Source organism: Barbus barbus (genome assembly GCF_936440315.1).
Source record: "Barbus barbus genome assembly, chromosome: 10".
Lineage (NCBI taxonomy): Eukaryota > Metazoa > Chordata > Actinopteri > Cypriniformes > Cyprinidae > Barbus > Barbus barbus.
Genome location: NC_136738.1, coordinates 20,955,847 through 20,973,135, shown reverse-complemented (window position 1 = coordinate 20,973,135; position 17,289 = coordinate 20,955,847). Strand labels below are relative to the sequence as shown.

The following is a 17,289-nucleotide window of genomic DNA, read 5'->3' as shown; positions in this document are numbered from 1 at the left end:
GCCTAAAAGTTGATCTATATAATGCTTAAATAACATGGAAAGAACACGACGCGTTGTAAAGATTGTACACTTGCACCACGTTTTATTATATCTGTATGCAGTAAAATTTTTATCACAATAATGGAGAAAACACTTCTGAAACTTTGAACCAAAACACATATAACAAAACAACTGCCCCTGTTCAGCCCATAATTGTACATATTTATAGTAAAGAAACATTCTTTATAAATATTGTTTCATCTGTAGCAAGTAAATACCATAATTTAATTACAAATGGATAAATATGGCAGTCGATATTTACAAAAAGAAGGGTGTAGTTACAGATATTTAACGGCACGACATTAATTTGCCCCACAATCTTCCAAATATATATCACAATTCAAACTTGCAAAGCACAAGACATCACAAGTTAAGCCCAGCAAACTAAGATATACATTCACAAGCAAATATTGTGTCAGTCTTCGTTAAATGTTGACTTTGGCACTCTTTCCAGTTAATAGTTGTTTAGTTTACAATCAGTTTGCCATAATGGGATCACAATATTCATTTTGATAATACAACTTTATGGTAATATGTGCACTAAAAAGTCCAGTTAGAGAAATAGCTACCATTGAAGGAACATCTATACACCAAAAAACCGACAAAACCTATTACAACCATTGGGAAAGAGAGCGCGTAGTATGTACAAAAAGAGGACGTTTAGTGCTTTTGCGCACGGTTCTTCAGTCGATGTGGGAATGTTAATCCTGCTGGACAAGCGCATAATATAGGAGCGTTCGTTTTATATATGGATCTCCTGGTTTTCTGAAATGATTCCTCCTGGGATGGCACAGTCTTAAACATACCATTCACTGAAATTGGACGATAAACTGCTGTGGTTGTTGGAACTGTGGACCGCTGAGGAAGGCGACAGATTGTTGTTGCTTTGGGTCTCAGTGGAGGGGGACACCAGACCAGGGGGTGTTGAGGACTCATAACCAGAACTTGCCGCTGGCGAAGAGTCAGATGCAGGTGGGGATGACTCGTGAACCTAAAACACACACCAAAAAAATGAAATCATTAATGATCCTCGGAATGAATCATGAATAATGTGTATTGCCCAAACTGTTCATGAGTAAATTCTAGACAAATAAGTAGTTCGTTCCAATATGACAATATGAGTGAAAATTTAATATAAGTTCTGACTTTTTCAATATGCATTAGCCAATTACCTGATATGCACTTATAATTTATGTTTGTTAGTGTTATTTAAATTTTAATTAAATGTATTAACCTACTGCTATTAATACACAAAGTGGCACGAAGTAATCATCTTAGTGACACAAAAAAGTATAATGTATTTCTCATTCTTTGTTCTAGAGGAATCTGGAAGAATTACCTTCATGTGCTTTCGGAGAGAGCTGGGATGAGTGTAGGACTTGTCACACATTTTGCAAAGATATGGTTTGTCTGACGTGTGAACGTGCATGTGCTTCTTTCGGTCACTGCTGTTCGCGAAGCGCCGATCACATCCCTCAAACTCACACTGAAATGGTTTCTCCCCTGAGAAGAAAAACCGCATAAACATTCACACGATTACTGTTTAAAGTTTAATTCAGCTTTTCAAAACACAACAAAAATAGCGCACATCAAAATATAGAATACATCTGCCATCCCGGTACACTTCAAAATAACATTTATATGTAAATATTTCAAATAAATTGCGTAGCATTCTAAATAAACTGAAATGATCATATGCACGTAGTAATACAGAGATGCCTTACAAAGACACAGGGGGTCACACAACCACATCTAGAAATATGATGACCAGTGTAAAGGTAACAACAAAATAGCATATATAGGCTATATAAAATCTAATTTTGTTGATAATTACGTTAGGAAGGATTTACTTTATTTAAATAAAACAAAATTAAAATAAGGGGGGAAATCGGTCACATAACACCATTTCCTATTTTCAACGTTTAGCTTTTGTCAGCCCCACACAAGAACTTCGCCATTTGCTTAGAAATAATCACAATGCAATTAACACCTTGACAAATAGAAGGCTCAATACCTCCGTGTATTCTAAAGAGGAAATTGCTCAAATATGCAACCCTGGCAATGGCCTGACTAACACATAGACTGTTAATGCAATGGAAAGAATAACAATAGGCCCACATATCGCCCATTCCTAAAGTAGGAAATATATTCTTATTTTTATGTAGTCCTTTTTGTGTTGGTAATGGTATGTATTCATTTTGCAATTCGTATGTACGTGCGTGTGGTTACGCGTAGCTCTATGCTCTGTATATACACTTTGTAATCGTTGTTTTTAATGGTTTCATGAATATAAAGTGTATCAGTGTTAGTGTATACATTGTTTCTAATTTTAACAACAATTAAAATACCCCGTAACGTGGCCAAAAACACGCACAAACTGGAGTAATTTCAAAATCCTGACGTAGTCACCCGAGTGCTCGAGCATTGGTCCACGCAAACATTAAACCGGTTGGAGAGATTTACGGCTGCTCTGCGCACGCGATGAGCCCTAGAGTCGCCTTTGACCCGTTTAAACTTTATGAACCACAAACCCTCGGCACTCTCTTACATAATTCAGCTCATTGTTGCAAAACATCGCATTTACTCGATACGCGACCAGGCATAATCGTTTTCAGCCGAGTTCACTTACGCGAATTAGCCTATATGTGCTTACAAGCATCCGTTTTCTTTTAAAGATCTAAATCTACTTTAAGCGTCAATCTAAGTATGCGCTCTCAAAGTCTAAAAATACACCAACCTACAGTAATCAGCTTATTTTTGTAAGAACCACTATTTGCGCTACTATTCTGGGGGTTTATAAAAAAAAAAAGACCATTGTATAGCTGCAAAACAAATGCAAGACTTACAGACGAAATAAATATCATACCTGTATGGGTTCTCTTGTGAATCTTCAGGTTTTCTGATCTCGCGAAGACTTTGCCACATCCAGGGAACGGGCAGGGGAAAGGTTTTTCTCCCGTATGCACGCGTATGTGATTGACCAGTTTATATTTGGCTTTAAAGGGCTTGCTTTCCCGGGGACACTCTTCCCAAAAGCAGGTGTGGCTGCTCTGTTCGGGTCCTCCAACGTGCTCGACCGAGACGTGGGTGACCAGCTCATGCATGGTGCTGAAAGTTTTATTGCAACTCTTCTTCGGATTGCTGAGCTGCTCCGGATCGATCCACTTACAGATGAGCTCTTGCTTAATACACTGCTGCCTCATGTAGCGAAAGAAGGCTCCGGGGTGATGATGATGCGCTGCCATATTCATCCCCATGTTCATATTCATGGAGCCGTACTGGTTGTGCAGCTGAGCGGCTGAGTAAGGGTCGGTCCTCGGGCTGGAGACCTGGTGGTACTGGTCTGATCGGCCGAAAACCTCCCCCGGTAGTCCGAGTCGCATCTGCCCGTTGAGCACGTTTGGGGAGCCGTGAGATCCATGCTGCTCGTGGATGCCAGGGAACAGAATGTGGCCTTGGCTGTCTGTGTGAGAGTGATGGAGCGAGCCGGCAGTGGGGCCGAAGAGTGCGTGCTGGCCTCCCGCCGGTGACGATTCCCCGAATCCACGGCTGCGAAAGAGAAAGTCCCGCGTGGAGTTAAACGGCGAGCTCGCGTATGATGTGACATGAGCCGCGTGCGCGCCCAGAGCCGCGGCAGGGTAACCGGGCGCTTGGCTCGTGAATGCAGAACTCTGTCCGGGCGAGAGATCGTGGTTCAATTTGAATGCGCCCATGTGCGCCGAGTCGACGAAGCTGTTCTGCGCTAAACTCAAGTCTCTGTCCTGCATCTCACTGGAGGAGTGATGATGCCTGGCAAAGGTGCTCACTCCCAAACCAGGGAACTGATGCCCAGCGTCCAGTAACATGCTTTCGTTGAGCAAAACCAATTCTCTTTCAAGCAGGCTATGTGCGGCGCTTCAACAAAACATGTAACAAAATAAAATCAAATGCGCTACAGGAATATTAACTTCCAGATTTGAGAACACGACATGAGGCGATGAAGTTCGATCCGTTCATAGGAAAGAAGCTTTGCGTATTAAGTTAGACTATATTTTTCTTGTGGATAACTTGTTACTCAAAATCCCCAATGCAGCGAAATGAAAAGATTCCTTTGCTCGTTCCCTTTCAAACTGAGTCGATGTCGTAATTTTCGGATTACACGAAAATACGAGTTATTATTTTACTGAGTCTTCCTTGCTCTTGAAGCATCTCGAATTGGAATGTTTATTTCTTTCGCTTGTCTATGTTTATCTCGGAGGGTCCCTCTTTCTCAGTGGACTGGCACTACCTCCTCTTACGCCCCCTTTAACTGGAGCCCGGTCATTCATTTGACGCGCTCTCATTGGCCGCCGCTCCTCATCAATCCCAGGTGCCCCTCCAATCGAACGCACTCCTTTGGCAACTAATCGCTGATCGCCATCTTCCACCGACAATTACCGCCTACTTTTCGGAGAGCCTTTTCGGGGAATAGGTAGAAGGAGAGCAAAAATACTCGCGTTTAATCAGACCGCTTAAAAATCTAAATCACTTGCCACGCGGGCTCATAAGAGTAAGTGTAAGCCATAATTCTTTGGTGAACTTCGCCACTACAGTTTGCATAGGCCTAATTACTTAATGGCATAAAATATGCAGGATAGTTTGGTTATAGAGAAATCTGTTTAGTTACTTTCGCATAGTGTAATCCAACAAATAGACAGGGTTAACGTGAATGAAAAACAAACTCACAAACCTCACTCGAGGTGTCTTGACTCAGTCTGCACGTGAGTATGACAACACCCTGATGATGAATTAAAACACTAGTTCGCATCCAGTGTGTAGCCTATCTGGTGGTCAGCATTTGAATAGCCTAAAGGACGTGATCATGTCTCCCTGAGTGTTGATGGACGCATCAAAAATAAACAAAAGTGTATTAATATATAAATAGCCTATACATTATCCTATTGAGATATAAAGTAGCCTACTAAAAATAGATTCAATGACATGAAAAATAAGGCAGGAGAGTTGTCGGCAATACACCATCGTCATTGCCAACAACATCATCTTTACATTGAATACTTTAATTAATTTACTGCATTAAAACGCACTAATTCGTAGCTAACACCAAAACGCTGCTAGACCGACTCTGAAACACACTGTGTTTCCTCTACAGTAGAACCATAAACTCCACATAAGGTTTGAAACACAGTAAATACACAGTATAAATTTGAGAATTATTGTATGCTGGTGCTATCTACATTTTTCCTATCATAAGACTATTTTTTAGGCACATCTAAATATGCGCACAGAGTAGCCTATTCTAAATATTTGAGCACATACAATAACAAAATGCCATTTGAACATATTTCCATGTCAAAAACACCATGTGTTATACCTTTAATTAAAAAAAATAAATAAATAGTGACGTCACGGACCGAGGTCTTTCTGCGTGAATAAATCAGGGAATCTGTATTATTTAAAATCAAGTTTAGCGGAATTTTGTGGTTATGGAACAGGGGTATATGCGAGCTTTTCCTATGTGGACTACACTGTACACTCCCTGACAATAACCAAACCGTCCAACTGAATTTATCCTAGCACATGTGCATGGGGCTACTGCGTTACGGACTCCAGGCCAATGTATAGCTATAAGCCAATCCAGGGACCATTTCTGATCTAAGAAAAAGTCCTACGTGCACCATACGAGTGTTTATTTAAATGTTAACATTCAATTAAAGGAGGTTTACTTACAATTTCATTGAACCTAAGTCCCATAAAGTCCCGTTCCAACGCGCAACACACTTTGTCTTGTCTTTCCTCTCCTCCGAGCGCTTTAAGCTGTAAATAATAGGGCGGAGGATGTATAAAACTTTGGGAATTCTGTGTGCCTCAGCTCAAAGCCATGCTGTTTGAACGTTATGTACCATTCTTCCAAGACTATTTCTACCCTCTCCACAGGAAACACAGGATCTGATCCAAGTTCAAAGTCACGTCTGCCGACCTCTCTAAGAAGTTCTTTATTTCTCCAGAAAACCACAAAAACCTTTCCTCTTTTCAATGGGCAGGGAGAAGAAGAAAGAGAAAGTCTGAGAGTGCAGTCGGCCTGGAACACATAGCCGCAGTTTTTGTTCTTTTTTTCTCATGTAGCAAGGAAGGGAAGAAGTTCGAAAAGGCCAAAACCAAACACACACGAAAACACAGGGGCAAACAAATTTGGCTTATTATATATATATATATATATATATATATATATATATATATATATATATATATGCGCGTCCCTGTCTAGATATTAACCTTGATTTTTTTTTCTCCACATGTGAAAACAAAAAATCGCGAATAATCTTTAAATTACAATACATGAAGTACCATACCCCTATAGTTACATTAGTTAGAATTATGGCTTTCAATTAATGTGTAAAGCTCTTAGCCAAAGCGACAAGGCATTTCTTTTAACTTTGACATTATCATAGTGACGCATTATTGGTTACTTTTAGTGACCTTGGGTATTTTAAGGGTGTTTGACCTTCGACCCCTGGAGACCACATATGCTACACTTTTAATTTAAGAAATCCTCACTGTTCAAAGGTTGTAGTAAAACAAGTGCTGGCTTTCTCCCTCCGTTAGATACGTCGTTTCATAAACAACAGGCAACGAAAATTCACATTTACTCACAAGCTTGTTTTAAATATTTATTATTTATGACATTCTCATCATTAACTTTTGTTGTAAGTGTAGCCTACTCAGCAATCAATACGACTGAATTATTTTTAAAGACACTCTTGAATACGGTCTTGTTCGTCCAACACAATTCAGAGGTAAACGTTGGGATGTCGTAAATCTCCATTAGAAAGCATAGATTGTAATGCTTCTGTCACATTAACCGACATACATCGTGGTTCCATTCATTCCAAATTAAGACCCTTGACAAAGCTGACAGGCATGATGGCTTATGCAGGAAATCACAACACTTTCAGTTACTACAGGTGCAGGAGAGATACACATGCTTTATATCCACAAAAATAAGAAAATCTTATGAATGCTTTTTTCCCTTCTTGAAGGTTTGATAAACTTGGGTATGCAGTTTTACCAGAAATGTCTAACCAATGACGTTGATAAATTTCTAATTTATTTAGGATGTTTTAATCTATATTTTTAGTATTGTTAGAAAAGCATGTGACTTCAAATTTGCGAGCAGAATTGTTATTTTTTTGTTGAGGTTTAAGGGTGGGGCTGTTTAACCTTCTGCTGTACTTTGGTAATTAGGTTTTGAAATAATTATTTGGAATATGGTAACAACTGCCCTGAAGCATTTTAAAAGATGTCTTTGTATTAAGACATATTAAATCAATGGCATACACTTCCTGCTGAGTTCAACATGGACTCTAAAAGGGCGTGGACGTGCTTCATGACACACACGTAAAGCACACACAAACAAACATGAGATGAAATTATGTGAACTGTAATGTCTCTTATACAATATTCTTAAAAAAAAAAACAGGGGAAAATTAAGATTTTATATATGTATATATATAACATTATAAAGAATCATGTCACAGAACGCTTTTTGGGAAGATTATTGACAGACTTTTTTCTAAGATATTTCAAGGGGCGCTTCTCTTCTGTAGCTACTTTCTGCACAGGAATCAGTTTCTGACAGCGAGGACTGAGGATAATGTTCAAAATTGCGTTTTTTTAGCACAGATACCTTGGTAAAATACATTTGTTGCATTTACGTGTATTTTTAAAGCATGATAATGTTAATTATGTAAAATTAACTAACGATAAATCCATCTGGATAAAGTAGGTTACTAGTAAGAATTTCATGAACGTAGGCGTTTGCAATTTCTGTTTATTAGGGCGTAAAGCCTAATCGTTTGTTTGGTTGAATAAACACCACATGTAAGATTTTGTTTTATGTATCTAATAATTTAGTTTTACTTATATGCATGCATTGTAAAAATTAGAAACAAATAAGTGTGGTATAGCATGCGTTTGTTTGTACTTGTAATTTTATTTCCATTGTCCCAATTTTATCCTGAGTCTGTTCTATCTGTCAACATAATGAAACGATTTATTTGTCCGGAGAAAATTAATTTTATTTTTGCTGAATTCATGCTTGACAACGTTTTATTTTATTTTATTTTTTTATTTAATCATATGATTTGAATTTAATTTCTAAATATATTTCAAACGATGTGTGGGGGTGTTGCACAATATGCTCCGCGTATGTAGTGTCACTGTTTTGTGCAAAGAGAAAAACAACATCCTTTCACGTGTGCGTGCGTGCGTGTGTGTGTCTCGGTAAACAGATTTGCCTGTAACTTTGTGAGCACAACTTTCTGGAGTGAACAGTGATGAAGAGAGTGAGGGGGCGGAACCCCGCTGAGCCTCTGCGCTGAAAGACAGCCAATCGCTTCGTTCTCTTAACTGCCAGTCACCGAAATCTGTCCAATACCCGCAGTGCCATTTCTAAACTCTATTCCCCACTGTGTCCTCCAACTGTTGTATGTTCTGCCAATCGCTTGAGGACAGAGTGGGAAAAGGAGCAAGCAGAGTTAGAGGCAGGACAAAAGAAGTTCTATAGACGGTCATATACATATATTTTAATGGTTTCAGAAGGCCCGTAGTTGGCGAAAACAATAGCGGTGAGCGTGGACATGACAGCGTAGTGATGGAGCCCCCTTTAAACAAGAGGAATTCGGCGATAAGATTAGCGGATTTGGCATCGACTCAAGCCCTTCCTCATCAGAATATGACAGGCTTCCCGGGGATAGGGGGGCATCACCCGCACTCCCACCATGCCCACCTCCACCCTGGGGAGATGGGCAACGACCCCGGAGTGGCTCTCACTCCATTTGGACCCGAGCACATGGCACAGACCAATGCTCTCAAACTTAGTCCCTCTCAGCCTGTTCAAAGCCATCTCGAAGCCCAGACCGCGGCATCTTTCACGTCTTCTCAGACCACAGTTGGTTTCCCCGTGGCTCACCCCCACACAGGCTACACCACCAGCAGGGACTTCATCCTCAGGAGAGAGCTCTCAGCCTCTGCTATGCATGCACTTGGCGACCAGCATAGTTCCGCCTCCTCCCCTCATCACCATGGCATGTTCATTTCCCCAACAGGTGCTTATGGGCACGCGGAAGGTGGTGCCCATCCACTTTTCTCTGGACTGCACGAGCAAGCGGCCCCAGGTGCCCACCACCACCACCACCATGCCCTCAACGGGCAGATGCGTCTGGGTCTACCGGGGGACATCTACGGCAGGCCAGACCACTTCGGCCACAGGCCCGAGCACTATGGATCTTCTTCTCTGCACAGCTACAACTCCATGAACTTAAATGTGAACCTCGCCACGGCTCCTCACGGAGCCACGGGGGCGTTTTTGCGATACATGCGGCAGCCCATCAAGCAAGAGCTCATCTGCAAGTGGATTGACCAGGAGCAGACGTCCAAGAAGCCCTGCTCGAAAACTTTCAGCACCATGCACGAGCTCGTCAACCATGTCACGGTGGAGCACGTCGGGGGACCGGAGCAGAGCAGTCACGTCTGCTTCTGGGAAGAGTGTCCGCGCGAGGGAAAGGCGTTTAAAGCCAAGTACAAACTAATCAATCACATCCGCGTGCACACGGGCGAGAAGCCGTTCCCGTGCCCCTTTCCCGGTTGTGGCAAAGTATTCGCGCGCTCGGAAAATCTCAAGATTCACAAGAGGACGCACACAGGTTAGTGAAAAGTCGACCGATTCTTTGAAAAAACTTTAGTGGTCTGTTATTGAACGTGTTTGCGCTACTTGGCAGATAATCGAATCTTCTTGATATGTACCAAAGGTTATTTAGCCTACTATGCACAAATATCCCCCATTCATACAGAACCAAGGTTAAGGAGGTTGTTTGTTTACAGTGCCTATTCGCCAAGCAAAAGTATCACTTGGTGTAGCTAAGCGTCATGAACTTACTTCGAAAATGCAGCGAGAGACCAACATGCATGTTGTTGCTGCTTGTACATATGGAATAAGCACTTCCGCCACCATGCTGCTATGAGCATACCAGTGTTTTTGCATCTTTTTTCCTTGATGCACGCAATTTTATATCAAGGATAGGTGCCAAAACGTTAGGGTGAAGACATCAAGCTGCAGTTGTATTTGAATGCTACGTGTTTAACGTAAAATAAAATAAAAAATAAATAACGAGCAAAACAGGGAAAGTAGCCTATACGAATTGTTTTATAGGCTGCAGGTAAAATAGTAACGCGAAGTTTTCTGCACGTGTTTGTCTTCTTTAAAGCCACAGGGAATTACAAACAGTGTCTGAATAGATCCATACTAATGTAAATATGGAGAATGGGTCAGCCATGGGGCAATTACTGGATTGTGATTAACCAAACTATGGTGCAGAGCGAAGAAGGCCTCTACTTCTGATGTTCTTCTAATGTATTCTAACAAAATGATATGCGTGCTCTGTGCATGATATTAAAATAGATATATAATATTATGGTATTTAACAGATACGCTAAAACATGCACTCACGTAACAGTTTGTTATTGCAAGTTGTTAAAAAGTTGCAGGTATTGTTTAGGTTCTTTTACTGTATATCTGTATCATGTTATGCTCACAGCACCTGCTGACGTAAATTGCGCCCTGAATATGTAGGCTAGCGTGTCAAACCCACCTAGAGTATACATTTATAATGGTCGTAACATGGTGGTATCTTAAATCATCATTGATATGTGTAAAAGTCAGTCAAATGTTTTTGTTTGTTTTTTTCTCGGAATGACACAGTGAATCAATGCAACGTTTAATGTAATTTTGATATGATTTGGAAATCTTGTAAAGCGGGGTCAGTTCTTTTACTCCAAGCAATCTGATGCATATGGCGGGCCGAAATGTTTTCAGTAGTTGACTCAGTTGCATATCCAGTAAAAATAATAATAAAAAAAGAGTTTTGGCAAGCTTCAGTCAGAGAAAATGAGAGAGTGGTTGCATAAGTCATGTGGTGCGCCTGAACATTCCATATGTAAAAGCAGAAAATGAGTACTGTGGGGTTACAGTGATAATGTTGTGATTTTCAAAACCAAACCATCCATTACTAGTGCTTGCTGAGAATGGACCATCCATTAGCTATTATTTTCTTGTAAACAAGAAAATGTAAAATATGTATGGGTGATTTTTATATTTAATTGCTCTGGTTTTTCTTCTTTGCCAGGTGAGAAGCCGTTTAAATGTGAGTTTGATGGCTGTGACAGGAAATTCGCCAACAGCAGTGACAGGAAGAAGCACTCTCACGTCCACACGAGCGATAAGCCTTACTTCTGTAAAGTGAGGGGTTGTGACAAGTCGTACACACACCCGAGCTCCCTTCGCAAACACATGAAGGTTCACTGCAAGTCTCCTCCGCCCCCTTCAGCCAACACGGCCTCCTCTTACCATCCCTCCTCCACGACGATCGGTGATGCCCTCTCACCAAACCTGGAGCCCCACAGGAACCGTTCGTCGAACCTTTCGCCTCAAGTGACCAACCTAAACGAATGGTACGTGTGCCAAGGGAGTGCTGGACCAAACAATCTACACACCCCCTCCAGCGATGTGCCAACGTCGGAATCCGACGACGAGGACTCTTTCAGACACACAGATCCAAGGGCAATGCTCTGATGTGAACAGCAAGGAATACATTCATTATAAATTCTCCACATAATAATAATAATAATAATAAAAACATCAAATTCAAGGGTTACAATTCGAAGAAGTGGAACACTTATGGATGTCAGTGGGTGAAGAGATTTTGCCCCCCGTTTTGCCCTTAAAACATGCTCAAAGCAGTGATGCAATTTATGTTTCATATGATAAGCAGTTGTAACTTTCCACATGAAAAATCTACTTGTACATTTTTTTAAGATTTTACCTGACTTGTCGAGATCAAATAACATTGATTTATCAATTATGTTTAGGCTGTTTTTTTTTTTGTTTTTTATATATATATATATGAAACCCCTTTTGTTGCACAGAAATCATTTTATAGAGAATCGTTTTACACGTTAAATGTCTGAGGGGCAAAAATTGCAGTGACAATTTTAAGTTTTTACTTGTATATTGTCAGTGTCATAAAAAGAATGGGTGGAGTCTTTGTTAAAGTTTATACAATAATTGTGGCCAGGACGGTTTTTGTGATATTTAAAATATTTAAACCTATATTTTATGCAAAATCAATGTAACTCTGATTAAAGAGTACGAAATATGTCCACTGAGACCCTAAATAATGTATCGTTGACAGGCCTATCCCTGACTGATTTGTAAATAGTATATGGTATTGATGCTTGTGAATGTTGTCGTAGCGTCTCAACAAGTTTTGTACATTGTAATTTATTTGCTGGTATTAATGTTGGTCTGGAAGTACAGATACACCAAAGAATAATATAATTTTGGTGAAAAGAAGTGATGCTTTTTATCGTGTTCTGTAAAAAAGGTTTTACTTGAATAGGCTGTATAATGTGAAGAATCTTTCGCATGAACCGTGTAGTAACTCTTTCTGTTGAGGTGCATGATGGTGTTGATGGAAAAAAAAAAAACGTAAGAAGGTCGTGAAGAAATGTGATGTTTGTGTATAGATATATGGAAAACTTGAATAAAAGGCAGGACGTGTAAATATGGCCTTTTCAGTAAAAAAAAAGTCCTTGATTCATTCTTTGATCAGTGTGCGTATTTCATGTAAAATTCAGCAGATTTCAAAGTTATGATTTAAACTAATCATCCAAGGAATATCTCTGTTGCGGTAAGAAGTAAGCCTATTGCTAAAGTTGAGACAGTAAAGCTAACCAAACGAAACAGCAAAGTTCTACAAAACACTTTCTAGACATTTTTTTTTCTCCTGAATGAAAATATTCCTTGGCCATTCAGTGTCATTTCAAAAGGGAACCATCACTTAACTAATAGTACACGTTATGAAAGGTAGAATAGCACAAAGCCATCAATGCATGAATCATTCATGGGAATATAAGACATAAAAGCTGCCCGACAATAAGAAGAAAGTTGTATGGAGAATATGAAACAAAGTCCCCCATCTCATTTCCTTCATTAAAACGCACAATAACAGTTTCAAAGTGCCCCTGTCCCAGACTATAGGCTCAGAATTGACCAGCGCAAGTCCTGGACCACTTCAAAGAGCTCCACAACAGAACGGAAGACTGCACGGTGCGTTTGGATTTCTATGGCTCCCATTTGAATATTTATGGTAGAAAAACTACTAACTGCCCCTAAATGGTCAATCATCAAAGCAGAAACCTCTCTCACGAACCGTCTTGTCCCTTAAAATCGGCGGGTTCGGCATTTTCTATCAGCGCAGATACAGGCATCCTGGACATTTCACATGGCGGGTGGAAAATGTGTGAAGAAAGTTCTAAAACGCCTCCTAAGAAAGTTTGACTTTTATTTTCATGCTAATGAACATCACGCTAACCCCTATGGAATAAAGCACACAAGTTGGTGACTCGTTTGGAGACTGTAAATCTAGCGTTTTGTGTCAGTGAAACGCCCCATAAATAGTGTGAAGTTCAAGGGCGCTTCATAAAGCGCGTGTGTGTTTACCGGGAGCTGGAAAAAGGCCACTTCAATTGGAAACACTCTATTAAGATACAGTCGCACTGACCTTTAGTTTCATGCTACGTTAAAGCAGTCAATTCGCTCTTCATCGGAATCGCTCATATTTTTTTCCCCAAACCTTTGAAATCCCTCGCGCGCGTTAACGTTTAATTCGGAAATAAGCGCGCGCTCTGCCCATCTTTTGTCCACGAACTATTATTTGCTCAAGGAAAGAATGATCTTCTATTTATTTAAAACAAGTGCCCTTTGAATAGTGCAAAATAAACACGGTGAAAAATAACCAAAGAGATAGTCCCCTCGGACTGAAAAGGGGGGACTTCATAAAAGCTGCAGCAGTCACAGCTGAATGGGAGACGCTTTGAAGTAGAACTTATTATCTGAGGAATACTTTTCGGTCGTCCTAACGACGCGATTGAATCGAAAAGCTACCCCCTTTGTCAGCGATTTGTTCTCCTTTAGTGCAATGCCCGTGGAAATCACTTACATGGTCTACCTTAACATGCAGCCTGCAAATCAGTAACTCCAAGAGTCAGACTCTCAGACGCCACTTTTCAAAAGACAAAGCAGAAGTCAGTGTGAAAACGCAGCGACTTCTCTCCCGTTTTGTCTTTATGGACAGAATGATCACATCAGAGGAGGCTGTTTACTACAGTCTAGTCAGATTTCACACTGTCAGCTTCTTATTATGCGTTTGACGAGGGTTCAAAGTACCCGAGTCATTGTGCACCCTGTTTTAAGCGATGCACCAAGAGCATATGAAGCACTTGCAATGAAAAGAAAACATTTAACTTTGCCATACTTTCTCCTAAGTGCGCTTCACACTTTATCTGTTTGAACGTCGCACATATGTTCAACTCACACTGCCAGATTTCATCTGCGAGCTTGCAAAGTCTCAGAGGTAAATTACGGCACTAATGGAATATTTGCCATGGTGTTTGAGTGTCTGTAGGGAGCGAGAGAGAGACAAGTGCAATAAATATTAAATGACACTAATCTAATTCCAAAATCGTATTAAATGAATCACGCGTGATTCTAGTTTGGTCAACCTCTAAGCTAAGGATAATTAAAATTGTACACTTGACAACCAGGTGTAAGATTGAATCTTTTTTTTTCAGTAAAAAAGGATCTACAATTATAATAATTTTTTAAACGAATGATAATAAAACCATAACTGGGCATACCATTTTATTCATAAAACTATGTGACCTTTTATAAATTGTTTTTCTATTTAAACAACTTTAAGTCACATTATTAAATCAAAATTGAGACACTTTTAAATACTGGTAGACTACGTTTTAGAACCAAACTGAACTCTTCTCCTCCAAACCATTTCAAAATAATAACAACTTGAAGTATGAGAGGTATTATAAACATCCGTTGAGTGTTTTACCACAGTATGCTTTGAAGACCAAGAAAACTGGGCACATATTCATTCTCCAGGCACTCTGCCAAACTCTTCCAAGCACCCTACCTGCCTACTATCTTAAGTTTCCTGAATAAGTGAGAAAACACAATCCAGTTGCAGCTGCAGGGCTGCATGTTTCCTCCCTGCACTCCGAGACTGAACTCTAAAACACGGACAAGAAAACTTTTGACGCATGGGAGAAAAGTCATGGGGTGTTTATACAGTGCAACGTGAGTACATGTTTTATGAGCTCAACTCTGAAGAAAAAAGCTTTCTGCATGTTTTTTTATCGTTGTAACTAAGAGTCGTTTAGCGCACTTATTGATTAGGTGTTAGGTGCTTGTCCTTCGTGCATGCGTCTAAAGAAGAGGCTGTTGAGAAAGTTTGCCGTCCCATTAAGTTAGAGGCCGGATGAGTAGTTGTTTGCTATTTGCTCTGAAAGCTCGAGCCCGACTCGGACAGCTGTGAGTTCACCTATTAGCCCCGATGTCTTTCCCAAAAGATTGCTTGAGTTAAAGATCTGACAATGAGCGCTCAGGGGTGCCGCTCGCCTGACCTCCACTCGCTTTTAATAGTTTCATAGGAACTTCATTAAATCAATTACTCCACGAGCACATCATCATTTATTTGTACTTATCGCTCAAAACATTCTTTGCTAACACTTTCATGAAGTCATTAACAAACATTATGACAAAACTCTTTACAGGTCAGACAGCTAAATACAAATTTAAAATAAAAATACATGAATCAAAGTTGGAGACATTTCTAATGATTTGTTTGGCAATATAATGATGTTTATTAATATTATATTAATATTTAAATTAGTATAACTTGTTACACATTTTTGCGACAGCATAATTAGCCTACATACATTTTTAAGAGTCTGTATTACATTTTATTTTTATTTGTAAGCTCTGTAATGCAGGATTTGTTTGCTACATTCATGGCATTTACTTTCATGGTTGAGATTTGAAGTTTCCTCTGTACATTTAGATTTTGTGTAGCTCTCGTAATATTGTTTTTGAATTAGTGAGGTTTGCATGCCCGGTTTTACTAGGAACATGTCTTGATATTCCGGTATCATTTTAGATTAACCAGCAGAAAAATATCAATATGAACTGACAAAGGTTTGTTTTAAAAATACGTATTGTAAGAAATTAGTCAATACTTGTGTATTTAGTGTATATTAAAATAACAAAAATGTAAGTAAACTGACAGCCATATATAGTAAAGAAAATATTTATCTGGTGATTGCATTACCTTGATATTAGCGACATTACTGATCATGTCTTTTTTTTTTTTTTTACAATGTTTACTAATGTTTCATCTTGTGGGCACATCATGTGTGAAGTAAAAATTTAAAGATAAAAAACCCCCGATAAAATACAAGATAAAATTTGAATTTAAACCTAAGCATATGCACCACAGAGATGAGCCCTTTCATCCTTAGCACATATGAATCATCTTGCCTGTCTGCATGAGACAACTGTCATAATATCTGGCCTCTCCTCAACATCTGTGGGCCTCCAAACTTGGTGCTGGTCCAAATATGGATCCCCAGGATTGGGAGGCTTTCCAAGACACTTGGTGATGAGAGCAAGGTCGTCCACGGACATGTCCAGGAGCCAGAGCTCTACACCTGGTCCATTCAGCCTATGCAGCACATGAACCAAACCTCAGAGCCACGCGACCACTTCTCTGCTTGCCTTGTATTTGACAGGTCCTGTTTAAATGGTTCTAAACGCAGGTCTGGACTTCAAATAGAAAAACACTCCATCAATGTGGCAAATGTTCAGAAGCATTTGCGGCCGGGCCTTAACATGAAAGGATGTCAGTGTCTTATATAAAAGCAGTTTGATCTAACAAAAAAAAAAAAAAACATGTCTTCTTCAGTCTTCTTTAATGAGGAGAGTGGACACAGTAAATGTAAAACTACTTTACACACGGTATGCATTGTTTACCAGTGTTGTTGGTAGATGTATAAGATCTTGTAAGTAAATTGACAAATTTCTGAGTAATACAAATGTATTTTACTTTATTTTATGTAATATTAAGTATTTTAGATCATTTGATATACACTGCAGCAACATGAGCAAAATAAATAAGAAAAAAGAAAGAAAAAAGGAGGACTTTGTAGTTTGTACCATACAATTCCATATTTAATGACTACTTTATGCTAAATTTTCAAGACGTATTAAGTTAAAAAGTCTAGAAAGATAAAAGACCTAAAAAAAATAGCTTTTAGGGTAGTGGGATATCATAAGTTAAATGTACAATAGAATAAATATATTCATAT

At 39.5% G+C, this 17,289-nt stretch overlaps 2 protein-coding genes across 2 annotated transcripts; one reads left to right on the top strand and one right to left on the bottom strand.

The window, feature by feature from the left end:
• Window positions 1-57: 57 nt before the first annotated feature.
• Window positions 58-4,298, bottom strand: LOC306876067 (zinc finger protein ZIC 2-like). The gene is made up of 3 exons (XM_079426978.1): window positions 2,906-4,298; window positions 1,379-1,542; window positions 58-1,030 (listed from the first exon to the last, which is right to left on the bottom strand). Exons 1-3 carry the CDS (start codon window positions 3,882-3,884, stop codon window positions 836-838), a joined length of 1,338 nt encoding a protein of 445 aa, XP_079283104.1. The 5' UTR covers window positions 3,885-4,298; the 3' UTR covers window positions 58-835.
• Window positions 4,299-8,528: 4,230 nt separating this feature from the next.
• LOC306876555 (zinc finger protein ZIC 5-like) lies at window positions 8,529-12,644 on the top strand. The gene is made up of 2 exons (XM_079427838.1): window positions 8,529-9,719; window positions 11,199-12,644. The coding sequence occupies exons 1-2, from the start codon at window positions 8,669-8,671 to the stop codon at window positions 11,642-11,644; spliced, it is 1,497 nt and encodes a 498-aa protein (XP_079283964.1). The 5' UTR covers window positions 8,529-8,668; the 3' UTR covers window positions 11,645-12,644.
• The last annotated feature ends 4,645 nt before the right edge of the window (window positions 12,645-17,289 follow it).

Bases quoted from the DNA above. Each gene is read 5' to 3' on its own strand.
- LOC306876067 (XM_079426978.1), bottom strand. From the start codon at position 3,884: ATGTTACTGGACGCTGGGCATCAGTTCCCTGGTTTGGGAGTGAGCACC. The intron at 1,543-2,905 runs GTATGATATTTA...TTTTCTTCTCAG, and splicing joins TCACAAGAGAACCCATACAG to GGGAGAAACCATTTCAGTGT. The intron at 1,031-1,378 runs GTAATTCTTCCA...TGTGTGTTTTAG, and splicing joins CTCTCCGAAAGCACATGAAG to GTTCACGAGTCATCCCCACC.
- LOC306876555 (XM_079427838.1), top strand. From the start codon at position 8,669: ATGGAGCCCCCTTTAAACAAGAGGAATTCGGCGATAAGATTAGCGGAT. The intron at 9,720-11,198 runs GTTAGTGAAAAG...CTTCTTTGCCAG, and splicing joins TCACAAGAGGACGCACACAG to GTGAGAAGCCGTTTAAATGT.